Source organism: Sceloporus occidentalis, unplaced genomic scaffold (genome assembly GCF_023333645.1).
Source record: "Sceloporus occidentalis isolate IW3139 unplaced genomic scaffold, rSceOcc1.0.p SCAF_6, whole genome shotgun sequence".
NCBI classification, from domain to species: Eukaryota; Metazoa; Chordata; class Lepidosauria; order Squamata; family Phrynosomatidae; genus Sceloporus; species Sceloporus occidentalis.
The window spans coordinates 39,230,443-39,249,005 of NW_028316986.1; the positions used below are offsets into that span (position 1 = coordinate 39,230,443).

General features: G+C 38.3%; 1 protein-coding gene across 3 annotated transcripts in view; it reads right to left on the reverse strand.

Moving 5' to 3' along the window:
* Nucleotides 1-18,563, reverse strand: part of RAB3GAP2 (RAB3 GTPase activating non-catalytic protein subunit 2) — a 65,353-nt gene that overhangs the window by 2,698 nt on the left and 44,092 nt on the right. For all 3 annotated transcript variants that reach the window (XM_089529341.1, XM_089529342.1, XM_089529343.1), the window contains 11 exons: nt 16,587-16,684; nt 15,138-15,243; nt 12,237-12,397; nt 9,650-9,866; nt 6,727-6,900; nt 6,492-6,598; nt 3,925-3,991; nt 2,988-3,058; nt 2,086-2,121; nt 1,173-1,247; nt 114-332 (listed from right to left, as the gene is read on the reverse strand). In XM_089529341.1, the coding sequence (XP_089385467.1) occupies nt 114-332; nt 1,173-1,247; nt 2,086-2,121; nt 2,988-3,058; nt 3,925-3,991; nt 6,492-6,598; nt 6,727-6,900; nt 9,650-9,866; nt 12,237-12,397; nt 15,138-15,243; nt 16,587-16,684 (1,331 nt within the window). The remainder of the gene's footprint in view (nt 1-113; nt 333-1,172; nt 1,248-2,085; nt 2,122-2,987; nt 3,059-3,924; nt 3,992-6,491; nt 6,599-6,726; nt 6,901-9,649; nt 9,867-12,236; nt 12,398-15,137; nt 15,244-16,586; nt 16,685-18,563) is intronic.

An 18,563-nucleotide genomic window follows, 5' to 3' on the forward strand; every position in this document is an offset into this window, starting at 1 on the left:
ATTTGAAATTTAGTCTTCCAACCCTTGTCCTAAATACATAAAAAATATATTTCATAGTGGCTGACTGTTCTCAGTGCGGGCAAGAATTCATAATCACTCTTATGCAGACATACCTTGCTGTCAAAGAGAGAGAGGGGCTTCACACTCTTTAGGGAAAACTTCATGATTGCATACAGGACAGTGCAGAGTACAGACTGGTGTTGAACAAGGGGGTAATGGATGTGTTTCTGCTCAAGGGCTAGTTCCACTAAGGAGATCTGTCCTTCAACAGACACCCAGGCATCTTCTGTGTCCAGCACAGGAGGTTGCATCTCATCACTCCGTACATCAGCCTAGAGTAGTAAAGCAGAAAGAAGCACTGGCATGTTTGAAACAGTAATTTAGTTTGTGAATTTGTCATATCCAAAGCTTTTTCAAAGGTTTTTGTTATTTTTTTCTTTTTTTATTATTATAAACACATAATATACATATTAGACATATATACATACAACAAAAAAATTAACATGACATTGTTTATCAACAAAATTAACGCATGGTTATCCTATACTGTACATGGTAAGATAACATTGTCACTTCTGTTATCTTCCTTGATTGGGCCTTGCTCACCATCCCATATAGTAACTGTAACTTAATTTAGTTATTCCTTTTTCTCTCGACAAGAGGGGAGACAGCTACTTTTCTGTAGCTGACTTTAGTTCCATAATTTGTTCTTTTTCCCATTTTCTTTGAAATGTTTGTTCTGTTTTGCTGTTAGTTGCCATAGTTATCTTATCCATCACCATTAATTTGTTCACCTTGATTACCCATACTTCCTGTAAATTTTGATTTCCCCCTTTCCAATATTTTGTGAAGACAAAAGGTTTTCGTTATGAAGGATGCAAATGAAAGAAGAATGTCATGCCAAAATAGCATGTTTCAAAGTGATAACGTTTTTAAAAATTAAATGCACTCTAGACTCTACTTTGCTGAAAATGCTTATATTATTCTTGCCCTTGCCTTTCAAGAATGCTGTTCAAGGATCTTTATAAAGAGACATAAGGATCCTAGGCTGTATAAAACTTTACATTTTGTCTATGTTGCAGACAAATTCAGTTTCACAGTACGCTTATACAGCACACTTTATTAACCTATTAAAAACAACGTGAGGTATAAACTGAGGTGGTGAGGTTTACCTCCATGAGAGTCTGAAGAAGATCCGAGCAAGAGCCAAGAAAAGATGTCAGTGCAGTATCACTCATCCCTACATCCTATATGACAAACAAACAAACAAACAAACAAATAAGCCATTTCCCCTCCTGAATAAAGCTTTAAACATTTCTGGGTTTCTGGATGAAATAAATTGTGTTCATAGGAAAAGCAACAAATTAACCACCATGGTTCATTGCACATATTTTTAAAACTATTCTAAAGATCATTAAATTTGCACTCCAATTAATATCTATGCAATACATACTGTAAAGAGATTATAAATAGATTAAAATTTTCTGGTGATTAAAAAACAAAATGTGCAAAATGAAAATGTTTGGATTTGAACACATTACTGGCGATCAATTCTGCTTGGCTTTAGAATTAAATGGTTACATTAGTATTAGTAATTATTCTGACAAAAGCCAAATAAGTTACTTAGGTAGAGATACAGAATTGTTCATAGTCACTTTGGTTTCACGAAAGCTTAACTTTTTATCATAAATTTGACCTTTGGTTAAATACTGTAACTGGGCAGGACTGATAGCCAGCAGTACTTTACGCAGGCCAGAACTACTATCATAATTGGAACTGGAAGGAATTCCCCATTTCAAGTTAACATAATCTGTGAAGTTAGGCATTAACAATGTAGTTAAAATAAGCAAGAGGAAAGAATACAGCAGTTCCACCCTCCTCAGTCCCTGTTATTGTTGCCCTCTGCACATTGTCTGAAGAGGGCAGTCTCCTGTTGTGTCAAATCACACGGAGAGTACCACTCCCCATCTTCACATGTTTATTCCACCCATTTTGGCCATGTTTAAAATGGGCTACAAATGCCACCAGATATGTCATTCTTACACATTCCCTTCAATAAAATATAGCAGTAAAGAAACTACTTACCCTTCTGCACAATCTGTCCTTTGGTGCTTTTCCAACCTATTACAGAAAGGTTTTCTTAGTGAGAAGCTGTGTAACAAAAAAACAGTGAACACAACATACTGGTATGCTCCCACCAATCAATGTAAAGATCTCCTCCCACCCTTTTGCTCCGCTGCCATTTCCTATGAAGCCCGCAAAGCAGAGGAAAAATCAATTCATTCTTCAAGCTTCCATTCTAGTTGAGTTTTCTTTTCACCAACCCAACAATGGCTGCTATCCTGCATTGGTCCACAGCAACAGACAACTGGGTTCAAAGAGGGTGGGGTTGTTGCACAAGCCGGTGTTGAATTGCTCCCTCTGAATGACCAAAATGCACACACGTTTGCCTTCTGCTGGGACATGTGTGTTAACAGAATGCCAGACATTGTGTCCTTTCTGTTTGAGGTAAATGTTTTCCTTGTTAGTGACTGTTGGCATGAGCATCTAACTCCAGCCAAAATTCCAGATGCAGCTAGACATTTTTTTTTAAAAAAAAAAAGGTATGTGTATATTTAAAATAATAATTTTAGAAATGCAATTTAACATTTCATTAAAATAAACATGTATCTCACAATACTTTAATTTTTAGTTTGACCCAACTACTCTTCCATATGTTGAGAGTAACTTGTTATTGTATGGCATTACACCAAGAAGAAAAACATTAAAAAGTACCTGCTACTTATAAGAAAGTATCTGCTACAATGTGCGTGTACCTTATCTAAAAAGTGCATTTTTTTCTCTTCAAAACTGTTTATTCACATGGAAATATACTTAGAAGCAAGCTAAGTGACCTGATAAAACTAAGATTTAACTGAGGGACAATTCTGGTTTAAACCACAATGTTCTCCCAACTTTGCTGAAAAATGAGAAAGTGTAACAATTACCTTGTCCATTAAGTAGGTAGCAGCAGAAAGCCTTTTCACTATGAATGTGTTCCACATCATCAATGCAATTCCTGCAACAATTACATGAATTTAAGCTCCAGAGCAGAGTTAGGTAAAAAAAATTGCATCTGTGCCCCCCCAGCCCCCCCCCCCCCCAAAATTAGGCAAATGTGTTGGGCAGGTAATGTTTGAACATGTTAATATTACTGCTCCACAAAAGAACCTTAATTTCATCAGAATGAGATCAATCCTTTCCCATTTTTAATAAGGGGATGTTACACTTTGCAACTGATGTGTCGTTAAATTACTTTTAAACCATCTGTATCTTAATATTGTAATTTGTGTAACTGTTTTGGTAATAATAATAATAATAATAATAATAATAATAATAATATTTATTTGTATCCTGCCTCTCCTGTTCGAGGAATGTAACTGTTGCAACTGTTTTGATATTATAATTTTTTGTTTTTATCTGTATCAAGTTAGTTAATCTTGTTATGAGTCACCTGAGTCCTTGTGAGAAATGGAAGATGTAAGAGACAGACAGAAAGGCAATCAGTCAGTTCTATTAACACTGTTTTAAAAGGGAGTGGAAAACTGTTTGAATAGTCAATGACCAAAACCACAACTTTGCAAAAGAATGAGAGTGGTATTCTGGTAGTCTGAATCATATTCAGGTCTCCCCTCACCTCTGAAGTTTAGACCTATTAAAAAGTGCTTCCCTCATGAAAATCGCTTCAATTGAAATGAGTGTGGACTGTCTTTTTGCTACTTTTTATAGAATTGGATTTCTTGTGAACAACAACAATACCTTCTGACAATGTTTTTGCATGGAAACCTCCAAAGATTATTCAGATCCCAGGAAATCTAGCTAAACACAATCTATGCACACTCATCTTGTTGCACTGAAACATTTAAGAGCCCTTTTGGTACTTACCATATTGAATATGAGCATTGTCGATGCATGTGAGATGTTCTATAGATCTGATGAGAAAATGTGCTTCCTTGTATTCAAAGATTAAAAGACAGGCAGAAATAGAAATGTTAGAATTGATCATTGAAGTGAAGCAAATAAGCTGAACATCAGTGCCTACTAAGATAACTGTTAAATACTTTGTGGCTTTAAACATTTTGGACTCTTATCATGTATCAATTACAGAGTTTTTGATACCCAAGAGCCCTGAATACTATATGCTGCAGGATGAAGCACATACATAAAGGAAGAGAAGTGCCACCTTATTTAAAACAAACACCCAAGAAGAATTCTATTAGCACAAGGGAAAGTTCTGTCCTTTTTTAATAGCTTTGCCTTTGAAAAAAATCAGATAGAAAACCCTGCACAGATGATTGGCTATTTCCCTGCAAAGTATGTGAGAACAGGTATGCCATTAAAACGGAACACGAAAACATGCAATGGAACATAATTTCTAGCTTTAAAAACAGATGGTGAAAAATGAAACGGTGATAGTGGTCCCTTCCCTTACGCGGGGGAATCCGTTCTGGATCCTCCCCACCCCATGTAAGGGAAATTCCACGGATGCTCAAGCCCCATTAAAGATAATGGGGTTGTGCCCGCGGCAGCCCACAGCGTATGCTCCATGGGTGCGTGCTATTATTTTTTCCAGTGGGCGGCACAGCTTCTTCTGGCAGGCTTCCACCGTATGCTGGAAGTCACATAAGGCGCACCTGCATATAATGCGGGTGCACTGTATGTATTATTCCTAGAGATTTGGAGTATTGGTGATTCTTTTTTTATTATTATCCTACAATAGAAAAATTCCTACAATATTATTTGCTATATACAATATTTGTATTGTAACATGTTATTTGTTGTTGCTAAATGTCCTCGAGTCGACTTTGACTCATGGCAACCCTGTGAATGAGACATCTGCAAGACACCCTATCCCCCACTGCTCTGCTTAGGTCCTGTAGATTCAGGCCTCCGACCTCCCTGATTAGGTTCTATCTATCTGGCGTGTGGTCTTTCTCACTTCTGACTATCTTCTACCTTTCCTAGCATTATTGAATTTTCTAATGAGTCATGCCTTCTCATGATGTGGCTACAGCATCTTCTATTTGATCATCTTGTCTTTCAGGTTCAGGCTTGAACTGTCCAAGGACCCATTTGTTTTGTCTTTTTAGCTGTCCATGGTATTCTCAGCACTCTTCTCCAGCACCACATCGCAAATGAGCTGATTTTCTTATTATCCACTTGCTTCCTTGTCCAGCTCTCACATCTGTACATTAACTATTTCAATTTCCTCATCTGTCTAGGTTGAATTTATGCAGTTTCTCTGTGGTCATTATTTTTGTTTTATGTTCAGCAGTAAGCCTTCCTTTGCACTTTCTTATTTGGCTTAGTAATTGTTTGAAGTCTATGATGTTTTCAGCTAGTAGTGTGCTATTGACTACATATCTTAAATTGTTGATATTCTCTCCTCCTATCTTCACTCCTCCTTTCACTGTGTCTAAACCTGTTCTTTGTATGTTATTTTCTGCATACAAGTTGGGCAAATAAGGAGACAGAATACAGCCTTTTCTGACCCCTTTGCCAATTGGGAACCATTCTGTTTTTCTATATTCTGTTTTAACAATAGCCTCTTGTCCTTAGTTTTCTCATTATAACTACCAAATGTAGTGGCATTCCCATGTCTTTAAATGCAATCCATAGCTTTTTGTGGTCTATACAGTCAAATGCTCTGCTACAGTTTATAAAACAAACACTGATTTTCTTCTGCAAATTGTTGGTGCACATCATTAGCTATTGTGCTTCCTGGTCAATTATGTTTAATAGTACAAATCTATTTCTTACATTGTCTGTAAATTCTGTTGAAATATTGTTCAGATCATTTTTGGTATGATTACTTTTTTGCTTTTTTTTCAGCTTTGCTCTAATTTTTGATATAAGCAGTTCATGATCTGTACCACAGTCTGTACCTGGTCTAGTTTTGGCCACAATAACAGAGCTTCTCCATTTTCTACTTCCAATTATACAATGTATCCTATTTTTGTATTGCATCTGGTGATGTCCAGTCTCCCCACTGGTTGTATGAAGAAAGTATTTGCAATGAATAACCCCCTAAAATCCAGAGACCCAGCTCTCTGGTCAGACACCCTAATCTACTTCAGTCTTCAAAATACACAGTTTAACACAGTACTTCATCCCAATTTTAATAAATAGGGCAGCTGAACTGAATGTCCAAATAGGAACCTAGTGCTTGCAGCCCTCACAAAATTTATTACTGCATCAATGATAAAAATGATCCACAATTTTATTTTAAAACAAGGTTTATAAGAATCACAGACCTTGTTTTTCAGCAGAACTTTGTTTTGGGGAGGATTCTAAGAGGGCTTTAGTTTTAAAACGAAGTGTTCCTCTACCACACACTTTGTTTTAACTTAAAAGTTGCTGGGAGCAAAAGTATGGGAGGGATTGTTTCCTTTTCACACACCAATTTGTAAAGTAGGAAACATGAGACATAAGAAAGTTAAATGCTTCATTACCTCTGGGTCTTTGTTCCATTGCACAACATACTCCCAACAGCAATGGGCATGGAGTACATCTGTCTCCAGACTACATGGAAATTGCTGATATGCTAAATGCAGTAAGCCTAAAAAGAAATTATGAAGGATCGTAAGTACTGTTTTTCATGTGTTTATTCTTTTTCGACTGGAAACTATTCAATTTATTTTGTTCTTCCAGCAGCTTTTCATTCACATGTATGTTCTGCATCTTTACCTAGTATTGTTTCCAATCCTGGCTGATCTTCTTCATTCTCAAGCAGAAAACTGCTGCAAGACTGAGGCATGTCTTCCTCACTTTCGGATTCTTCTCTTTTCCGACCCACTCTGAGTAAGTGAAGGCTGAGATCTTGTTTGAAGACCCATTTTGCTACACTGTCAGCAATACCTCCTGAAACAAATGAAAAGGTAATCTAGTTTCAATTATAGGGTGTTTTTTTTATTCCTCTGAAAAAATCCTAGGGTCAGAACAATCTTGGAAGGTATCATTTGAAGTTGCAGGCAAGGGCTTATACATTTCATGGGAAAAGCAAACAATAAAATGCCACATTTGAGAGATTGGACTGAGCACTTTCCATAACTTTTTTTTAAAAAAAAGAAAGACATGCAGAGCTATGTGTGTTGTTTATTTTTAAAATGGGGTTACATTTGCATGTGCAGTTACACACATGCAGCCTGAAGTAAGAGAATCCAGGTGAAGAATAAACATTTGATTCAGCTGAATCTATAAACTGGCCCAGCATGTCATCCCAGGATGACATATATGGAAAAGAAGTCTCAACACTTTCCCAAGCAACTAAAAGTGCTGAAATCAATATTTATAGATTCATCACATATGCAGAGGGAGGTGGTTATGCACATAGAACACAGCAAAGCTTCTATTCTGGTAACCCAGGAATTACTTCCAATTGTTTTGGCTGGTTTCTCCAGAATACTAACAAAGCACAAACTTGCTTGCCTTTATAAGAACATATCAAATGCCTGTCTCAGGTTGAACTCTCTTGCCTTGGGCTAGTTGATTATCTACTATCTTCCTGCAAATGGGAAGGAGAATTTCACCAATCAGGTGTACATATGTTATAAATAAGTTGCTGCAGATGCTCCTGGCCTCTATCTAATCTAGCCTGTTAAGACTTTCAACCCTAGAAATTCAGATACCAGTGTCATATTCAAATCAACTTAATCATATGTCCCAGTTATTGTATTTACACACAGAGAAACAGGTGGCTTATAATCCTAATGTTTATGTTTAATAAAACATTTTTGTGAGTGTTGCTTGAGACAATTTTAACATGCACTGCCCCTGGGCAAGAAAAAAGTCAATCCTCTATTTATCAGTCTTCTCCCCGTAGATGCATGTCACATCACCTACTGACACTAATCTTATTATCAGATTTAACCATACTAAACCTGAAATTGCTTTGTTAACAATAAGACTAACAGAATACATATGCCTTTTTTATTCTTTGTTGTAAAAAGTTAATTAACATTTTAAATTCTTATTTGCACATCTTGATGCAGCTTTCTTCCAAATCACCAGAATTTATTTTGCTTCCTGATACAGATATCAGAACTAATGCAACATCTTCTGTTATTTGGCTCTAATCTATCATCATGGTGAAAAGGCTTGTAGGCAAATTCTATAGCATGAAGCAGCAAACTGCAGATGGGGTAGTTTAAATGACTTTAAAAAGAAAAAGAAAATGTGAGAAATGTGGATGAGGTGTTGGTGAAAGCCAAGGAATAGGGTTTGTACAAGCGGGTCTATTTCAGTTTCATGTTTACTGGAATGTTGAATAGTTTTCTTATCAATTCAGACTAAATGCACAAATGCCTGTGCATTATAATCTCAAAGGCCCATTACACACGGGCTCTTGAGGCGCCCCCATCACGTGCTAGGGGTTGGCCGGGGACCTAGCATCCACACTGGCCTCACCCCTATCACGAGACGGGGGCGTAATAATGGCAGTGCCCTATACACACAGGCGCTGCCATTATTACGTGTCGGACGCATAGCGTCCGTATGTCACGCGGCACTTATGACGTTGCGAGTGCGCAATTGGTGCCTCGTGGTGTCATAACCGCACTGCGGGAAGAAGCACCATTTTGGAGCTTCTTATTTGCTCTGTGCGGGAGTCGCGCCGTTTGGCTGCTGCGGCTCCCTCATGGAGCAACCAGCAGCGCCGGCAGACCGCCGCTTTTAGGCGGTCTGTAACGAGCCAAAGTTAACTTTTTTTACATGTGTAGTTCACATAGTTTATTGATTATTATAGTTCATATTTATTCTTACTCATTAATTTGACCCAAGCTCTTTAATACACACAGGTAGCATTTATGAGTTCAATACCACTCAAAAGTGGTGGTCCGTGGACCGCACCCAGTCCCTGAGCAACTGGATACCAGTTCCTGATGAGTCTCCAGGAAAGAAACTGGAGCCAATGAGCACAAATATGAAACCAGTTCCTGGCCCAGTGAAAGAAAAAGCTGCTAGTTACATCATTAGATAACTGAGATGCACTGTGCTAGTTAAAGAACTTGGAGTATATCAATGAATAAGAATACATATAATCCCTGATAGATGTATATGTAAACACTTGTAACTTTTGACACCACAGGCTATTGAAGTTTCAAGACTGTTTGGTTGGAAGTATACACTATGACCAGATCAAAGGCATACAAAAATTTTCATTTGATTCAATGGGCAATGATGCTTTACCTCTTAATAAGCACAATGTGTAATAGAGCTAGATATGCTATCACAACCCTTACCTGGAAAAAGATCCAATAGGACAGCCTCAAAATTCAGATAGAGTGGCAATATGTCACAGAATATGGTCTTCAGCAAGGATAAAAACTAAAAACATGGGGCTCTAGCTAGTACAGCTGTTTTGTCAACAAGGCATCCTTCCATTTGCAAAAAGCACTCAAACATAGGTGCCCAGTAATGGAAATTGAAGTAATGTCCCCCAAGTCCCTGCATCATCTTTCACAATGTTCTGGAAGATCATCCTGGAGAAATAGTTCAGGGGAACAAGTGCTTGCAGGGAAGGAATGATAAATGAAAACTGCCTCCCTCCCATTCCACAAGAGAAACTCTACTCATGGATATTTGGATCAAAGCAAAGATCTTCCAAGATCACCTTTTCCTCCTTCAAGCAGCTTCTTCACAGAGAGTCTGCCAAGTGTCTCAGCCTGCAGAGATGAAGGCTGACATGTCTTCTTGCTCACTTTACTGTTCAGGAGTGTCTGAAGGATTAAGCAATCTTCTAACTGTTTCAGCAGAAGCTTCCAGTATTCTGTATCGAGCGACAGTGCTTCCCAAGGATCTGCATCACCACCTACAGTTATATGGGAAAACTAACAGAAAAGATTATCAATTCTTCATGAGACTTAGAAGAAGAAATCCAAGTCCAAGTTATCTTGGACTATTTTATACTATTCAGAGACATAGCCCTGTTAGTCTAGAATATATGTGAAGGGATCATGTAGCATCTTTGAGACTAATGGATCAAAAGAAGTTGTACCACAAGCTTTTGTAGACTTTCATAGACAATGGCTTCCTGACACACTATATATATTGTAACCCTGGTTAACACATTGGCTTCAAGAGGATGCTCTTGTCCAGTTTATCTTATCTCCTTTCTGGATCCTACCTTGTACACACACATTCCAAAACTCCCTCCACCTTTCCCATGGCCATCCTGGCCTCAGGCAACATCTTTCTACCTACCTTTGTCCCTCAAAGACCACAGTTAAAACTGATCTTGTCACTTCATCACCACATTCCACAAATTTTGCATTTCTATGGCCATACATACAGTCTGATTATAAAGCTACTTCCTGGGCACCAGGTTCACTCCATGTATCTGAGAAGCAGACCAAGGCTACAAAAGCTTATGCTACAACTTTGCGCTCAGTTAGTCACAAAGTGCTACAAGATGCTTTTGCATACTGAAATTTTACACGAGGCAAAGGCAAATCCTGTTTGCCAAATGGTACATTCAAAAGAAAGCTACAGCTAAATCATAAATGTCTGGAATGTGCCACTAAGATACATGTTAATTATCAACCAGAATAAAATTTACCAAGGTCCCATGGAATCAATGAGTCTACTCAATGACTCTCAGTCCTGGGAAAAGAGTGGGATACAAATAAATATAATAAATAAATAAATGAATAAATACTCTAGTTGGGATTAACAATAAAATTTACACCATGATGTTTTACACATATCAATATACAGTACCATCCTTTCACTCTCATGCACTAGGATTTCTTCAAAAATTGCTATGAATGAGTTGTACTGCTCAACTCCCCCCCCACACACACACACACAAAATTCTCATTGAGTTTATGACTCCAACAAGAATTCCAATTAATGCTGGGGCATGAAAATGTCCCAACAAAAAAGGACTGCTTTTGGACATAGAATCAAGTGTGATTCAGCCTGTTTTAATCTGAGACTTGATCCCTTCAATGCCTAATTATCCAGATTTGCAAATAACTAAGTCACTGGCGTTAAAAAAAAAGTCTCCCCTTCTCCTGTGTCTTGCAATAGTGAGGCAGCTGAACTCGCAGTGAAGTGCGTGAACCCTTATGTCTGTATTGCTGATTGTTCTATTCGACATGCATTAATGTAACTCTTTCAAGCCCACACCAGAATGTAACAAGACAATTATAAATAGTTGATATACTTGGAACAATTTCTTCCATATGGACAGTCACTGTACACCCTAGCATCCAGTGCCATAAAACAAAAGACACAATAAAAATAAATAAGACCAAAGAAAAACTAAACTTTTCTTGTCATGTGGCTAATTTCCTGAATTCAATAAATTCCAGTGTCTCCCAAATGGGGGAAAATACCCGGAACTGATCTACTGAGTCTTGGTTTACCACCACCACTACACACAGAAAAATGAACTGAGACCTGAACCAGTGGCATATTGGGATTTATTTTGGGAGCCCAATTGTTTTATTTTTTTGTTTATATGTTTGTTGTAGAAAAACTACACATGAAAAGTGGCTGTATTTGATGAAATGGTTTATAGTTGTGTAGGTGATGATTTCATAAAATGCCTAGATCTGATACTATGTGGATTCTGTAACAAAAGGTGATTGTGAAGACACCCACTGTAATGCATTATGGTTAAAATCAGGCCAAGTAGGAAAAGGTCACAATTTCTTGGCCTAGCATACTTCACAGGATTGATGTGAAAATAAGTACATGCGGTCTTGACTTCATTGGACAAAGGGTGAGATAAATACATAATCTACTTATATGGGACAGGAGTGTGATACAAAAGCTAAACTTCCTAAAAGTCTAAGATTTGAGCAAAAACAAATCAAAGCCTAATTAATGGTTATATTTTATTTTATTAAATTTATATATCACTTTTTCCCCATCATTAAAGTTAGTGAAAAGCAACACAACTAAAAACAGCTCATGATGTTCGCAATGCATAAGCATATCAAGAAATTTTATTTTACTTTTCTAGTTTATAGCATAAGCCACACTAATCAGCCATGGCCTTACGCTTGTACATCTAGATAAACAAATGTTGTCATAATTTTCCAGACAACTGAAAGTTTAAAAAGTTTAAAATCAGTTCCTTTACAACATACAGAATATATATATATATATATATATATATATATATATATATATATTTGTCGGAGGGAGCAGCAGTTGATTTATGGTAGAGGAAAGAAAGCTAAGTTACTTACCTTTTTCTCTGCTATGCTGTCAGTTATCTGTGTTGTTACAGAATGCCCAACATGAGCAGATAATAAGGCAGCTCCATTATTCTCTGACTGAATACAGGCAGTACGCATTTGTTGCCACCAAGGGGAGACAGACTGAGAGTCCCATGACTCATCTATTGCAACTAAAATAAAAGGGGAAGGGAGAATCAGGTGTGAAAAAATGCCAACTAATGAAAACCTAAAATGAAATATGCAAATAAAGAACTTTAGAATGAAAAGAAATTGTATTTTTAAAAACTGCTAGAAGGTTAAACACAGCATGTGTAGCCTACAATGTTTAGTCAACTAAAATGTTATGACAAAAATCACTTGATTGAGGGTTGTTGGTGGTTTTGTTTTTAAATAAAGCACACAGAACTGGCTTCCAAAGTGAGGAAATGTCTCTTCTAAAATCCATGCACCAACAAACATCTCCAGCAAATTCTGGTGCCACTGTTAGAAAAGGCACTCCCTGACAATTCTAAAAGGAAAAACAAGGCTGGCTGTGTCTTTTAAGTCTCTGCCAACTGCTGCTCCTACCTGATAATGTAGAACCAAAGTATGGTATTATAGCAAAGGCTGAACTCCTGTGTCTTCTATATTGTATGAGTGACAGATCTCTAGCACAATCTCTCTGATCCAGTGGTCCACTGATCCACGTTTAAATGATTAAAATTCCTACAGTTGGCTTAGATTTTAATAACTGAGTCAGCTTAGTTTTAAAAATCTACAATATCTCTCCAAAAATAGTCATATTATTTTCCTTTAAAATTTTACCTTCATATATTTTCTATATTTGTTAGTTACCCACTAACCTAACATTCTCTGGGAATCACATAGAATGTAATATAAAAACAACTTAAAACTCTAAAATACAAAATCCCACAAAGCAGCACTTAAAAAAATACAAAATGCACAGAGAAAACTGGAAGCATAGCAGCAGTAACTATTAAACTTAAAAATTCCAGAGAAAAAATAGTCTTGAAATAAGAGGTTAGAAAATAGCAGGGGAAAGTGAAATCAAATTTCATAAGACTTTAAATATAATGCATGACTTGCTTAGCACTAAAATAGAATTTTAGTAGACACAGGGGCCTTCTGTGGGAAGAATATTTCACAAGTGAGGGATTGCTGGTAAAAAGGTTTTCTCTCTTATGAAGATCCACCCTGTTACAGATTGCAGATATACACCAAGCAGAATTTTCTTGGAATATGTATACAGTAGTTGTTTCCAGGTATCATGCTCCCCAGTGCAAACTCCTTTAAAACCAACAATTTGAACTGGGTCCAGAAACTGATTAGGCCAGTAAAGACAGTGAAGCGTTGATGAAATATGCTTAATTCCAGTCATTGGTTTTGCAGCCTACTACACTGTGCCCTCACAATTTCAGATAGCTTTTAAAGGCTATGCAGTGCATTACCATAATCTCACTGGAGGTTAAACAGGGAAGATATTACCATTGCTAACAATGGAATTCTGCACACTTTCATCCAACAATAGATTGTCATATTTTATAGCACTTTACACTGAGATAAAATTGGGGAAATATCTCAGCCAAAATTTATCACAGAAATCTTTTGTTTGCTTGCTTTTTTAAAAAGGAAAAAAAAAAAAAACTCCCTGGATGAATATTCTCTCTCACATACAATCTTAAAACACTGCTGAATCATCATTTCATCCAGTAATGTGAAGAAACGGATGAGGGGAACTATAGGAGACTTTAAAATTCAATCCCATGAGTTGTAGGTGAGGGATTAGGCGACAAAGAAAACTCCTTAAGGGCTAAAGAGAAAAATCAAAAAACCACATAAATGTTGACTAGTGATATAAAATTGTGCCTGACGATTAGGCAATATGAGACTAAATTTCCCACCGCCGAAGTATTCAGTTATGCAGCATATGATCTCCTACAGATAACAGACAAAATATAGGTCTGTGTTTGTATCACGCCATGTAAAATCGTGACCATCAGGATCTGTTGTTTTGGAATGAGTTGAAGGTGAAGACAAAGAAGTAAACAGAATTTTAAAATGCTTTATATATGACAGTAAGTAGTAATAGGAATCACCATTCATAGGATGATTTTATCTAGAAGCTGAGATAAATGGGTTGAGAGCAGAAATTGGGGGAGGGGGGAAGTGGAGAGAGAAATTTCTACAGCAAGCTCAACTGTACAAAGTAACATATGAAAGGTCTAGTACACCAAGTGTAAGAAATTCACTTGGTCTTTTAAAGTATGAAAACACTGGTATAACCACAGAGGGCCATTAAACAACTTCTAAATTAACCATAATTTCATTTATTTTGAAATAGATCAACGCACACAAAGGTCCAAAACACACAGCAGAAATAATCCAGTTTGAGACAGCTTTAACTGCCCTGGCTCAGTGGTAGGGAATCCTGGAAATGGTAGTTTATTGTGGCACCAGAGCTCTCTCATACAGAAGACTAAATGTCTCACAAAACGACAGTTCCCAGAATTCCCTAGCACTGATCCAAGGCAGTTAAAGTGGTCTCAAACTGGATTATTTCTGCAGTGTGTTTTGGATCTAAATTTACATTTAACAGTTTTAATTACAATCTGGAAAATCAGTAGCCTGCTTTCAAAAAATATGCACCAACTATTTCCATTCTGTGGTTTGGCTGTTGGACTATGACTCTGGAGACCAGAGTTTGATTCCCACCTCAGCCATGAAACTCACTGGGTACCCTTGGGCAAGTCACTTGCACTCAGCCTCAGGGGAAGGCAATGGCAAACCTCCTCTGAACAAATCTTGCCAAGAAAACCCCATGAAAGGGTCGCCTTAGGGTCAACATAAGTTGGAAACTACTTGAGGGCACACAACAACAACAGCAATTTCCATTCTATAAATTCCTCTTACCTGTCATTTTGCTCAGAAGAGACAGTGCAGCATGAAGACAGCAAACAGACTGTGTTTTATGAAGAATATCTTTCTCCTTCGAAAGCCACACACTGAGAAGAAGGGACTGGGAGACAAACGCAAACAGAGAGACTCAGGATGCATCCGCACTGCAGAATTAATCCTGTATGACACCACTTAACTGCCACGGCATAATGATATGGAAAGTGTTAAAGTGTTGCCAACCAGGATTATTTCTGCAGTGCAGATGCAGCCTCATAAGGGCAGCCTATGCTTTGTACACAGAACCTCAGGCCAGATTTTTTGCTCTCCCTCCCCAAAGATCCAAAAAACTCATTTTTTCCAAAAATATTTCTGCTCCCAGCTAACTCCAAACTCCCTGTAACGTAGGGATGGGCATTTGTGGAAGGCTAGGGGGCTGCACTAGCCCTCCAGTAAACCTTGGAGGGCAATTCCCCCTACCACACATGCTCCCACAAAATATTATTATTAAATAATAATAATAATAATAATAATAATTATTATTATTATTATTATTATTATTATTATTATTATTTTGCCCCAGTCATGCAGAGGACATGGGGCATTTTGGGGGGGGGGGGGTTTCCCTTGGTTCCAAAAGAGCATTTTCAGGCATTTTGAAGCAAAACAATTTCTTTAGAAAAATTTTGAAAATTTTTATTTTGACCTGGTGGAGGCTCCAAGGAGGCTCCAAACATCGTGGGAAATGTTCTCCATACCCCCTAGGTATCATTTTGGGTATCTTAGAGCAAAAAAAAAAAAGTTTTGTCACCAAAAGAGCCCTGGGGAGCCACATGCAGCCCAGGAGCCCACTTTTCCTAGAGTGTATATGAGGAAATTTTGCCAATTTTTTCCCTTCATGGGCACCCGTAAATGCAAGAGAGGCCTCCTTTCTACATAAAATGGCCCAGTAGTTGACTTCTTGGTCTCTTCCTGTTATAGAAAAGATTCTACTTAGCATAAAATAGCTGGGAGGGGCAAAAACATGGCAAAACTGCCCCATCACAAGTAGGTGTTTAGGGGCATTTGGTAACAAACAAAAAAAAGTAAAATAAGAATTGTAGTCCTCTAAGATCTCCTTGGGGGCCAGTGAAGCCCATGAACTACCAATATATGCCCATCACTGTTCTATGACAATAAGCTCCCTGTAACATTAATGTACTGCATAAAGTACTTCTTACTTAAAACTGCTGCTTCATATTTGCAAGCCCTCTTTTTGATCATACAGTTCTAGATCCCTCTTACACATTTGCCATTTTTTAAATACCTCCCAACCCCAAAAGTGTCCATTTCCACTCTGAGACAGCTCCTTATTTCTCATACATATTAACTGTCAAACAGCAGGCACTCAGTATCAGAGAGCTGACAAAATGTTGGTCTGGGTCATGATTAGGAAGGGTAAAACGTAACAGGTAACATCACACTCACCAGTAACAGTTGGGGACTAAAACCTGCAGACTCCAGTATCTGACATGTTTCTTCTGTGGAACTTTCACCATGTAAACATTTCCAGAAAAAAAAACTTCCTATGGACAGAAACAGTCCAGTTTGGTTTACCTTATTATCAAAAATTATATTGGTGACCTACGCTTAAAAGCAACTAAGACTGAGCCAAATTAGTTGGGAACTAAATAATATTGCCAGGGGTGATTGTATATAGTCATGTATAAGTTCAGAAATTTTAGTAAAAAAATCAACCCAAAAATGCTAGGCTGACTTACCCACTAGTCAACATCAGTAGAATCATAGAGTTGGAAGAGACAGCAAGGGCCATCCAGTCCAACCCCCTGCCATGCAGGAAATCTAAATCAAAGCATCCCCAACAGATAGCCATCCAGCCTCTGTTTAAAGACCTCTAAGGAAGGAGACTCCACTACACTTTGAGGGTGTTTGTTCCACTGTTGAACAGCCCTTACTGTCAGGAAATTCCTCCTAATGTTGAGGTGGAACCTCTTTTCCTGTAGCTTGCATCCATTGCTCTGCGGCTATCATATCACCTCTTAATCTTCTCTTCTCCAGGCTAAACATCCCCTTCTCTGAGCAGAGTGGAAGAAGGCAAGTACTTAGTCCACCCCAGGAGAACCTAAAAGAGGCACTGACCCCCTCAAGTCTCTCTGTTGTGGGGCTGATTCTGGCCTTTTTGAATACCTACAGTAGGTGGGAAAGTGGTGGCTTCCCCTCAAACGAACGCCAAGAGAGTAGAGGGGCATGGTGCTTCTTTTCTATCCCCCCAGGACAGTCTAAGCTCTTGTCTTTCACCATTCTACTTAGAGAAGGGGATGGTTCCTTGTTTGATGAGATAATACTGTTCCTTAACTCTTGCCTCTGGTTGCCGCTCTCCCACACGTTTTACTGTAGTTCCCTCCTTATCCATCAAATCTTTAGGGTGAACAAAAACAGTTGTGCACACCAATTTTGTAAGTTCTGTCTCATATTCTTTCTCCCCCTTCACATTCCCTAGCTCAGGGGTGAGGAAAGATTGGTCTGTGACCTAATACAGCCACCAGTGGCATATTTGGTGGCTCAAAAATGTAGAAAGAAATGTTGGAATGTTTTGTACATGAAGAGGGGAGTGCAAAATATCATTTAAAAGTGCCCATACAGGAGATGTAGCCATCCAAGGTTTCCCAGGAAGGCCAGTGCCATCCCAAACTCCAAAAAGTTGCCCACTCCTGCTCTAGTCCTATGCAGGGCTTAGGTTTAAGCTGGTAACAGAACACAAAGGACTACAATGTCATACCCATAGTACACAAGCCTGTGGGGGGATCAGCCTCTGCCTGTACCTTGTGTTACAGTGCATGTGTGTGCAACATAGCAATAGCAATAGCAAGTATATTTCTATACCGCTTATCAGTGCACTTAAGCACTCCCTAAGCAGTTTACAAATTGTAAGCTATTTGCCCCCAACAATCTGGGTACTCATTTTAGCGATCTTGGAAGGATGCAAGCCTGAGTCGAGCTTGAGCCCTTTTGCTGGTATTGAACTCACAACCTTATGGTTTGTGAGTGAGTGGCTGCAGTACAGGCATTTAACCACTGTGCCACCAGAGCTCTTTTCATGGCATCTGTAATGTCAGGGGTCGGACTACATGTCACGGACCTGCTCCTGCTTACATGTTCAAGTTATTAACTGAAGTAAGTAAAGAACTGGGAGTGATCTAGAGATATTATATTCCTAAATGTAGCTCTGTTTTCTGTGACCCTTACCTAGTGGGTGGTACTAGAAATTAAACCACAGAATCATAGAGTTGGACAGGACCTCAAGTGCCATCTAAACCAAACCCCTGCTATGCAGTACTACACAGCAAAATCATTCCTGGAAGATGTCTAGCCAGTCTCTGTGGTGGAGACTCCACCATCCTCTGAGGCAGTCTATTCATTGTCTTACAATAAAGAAATTCTTTC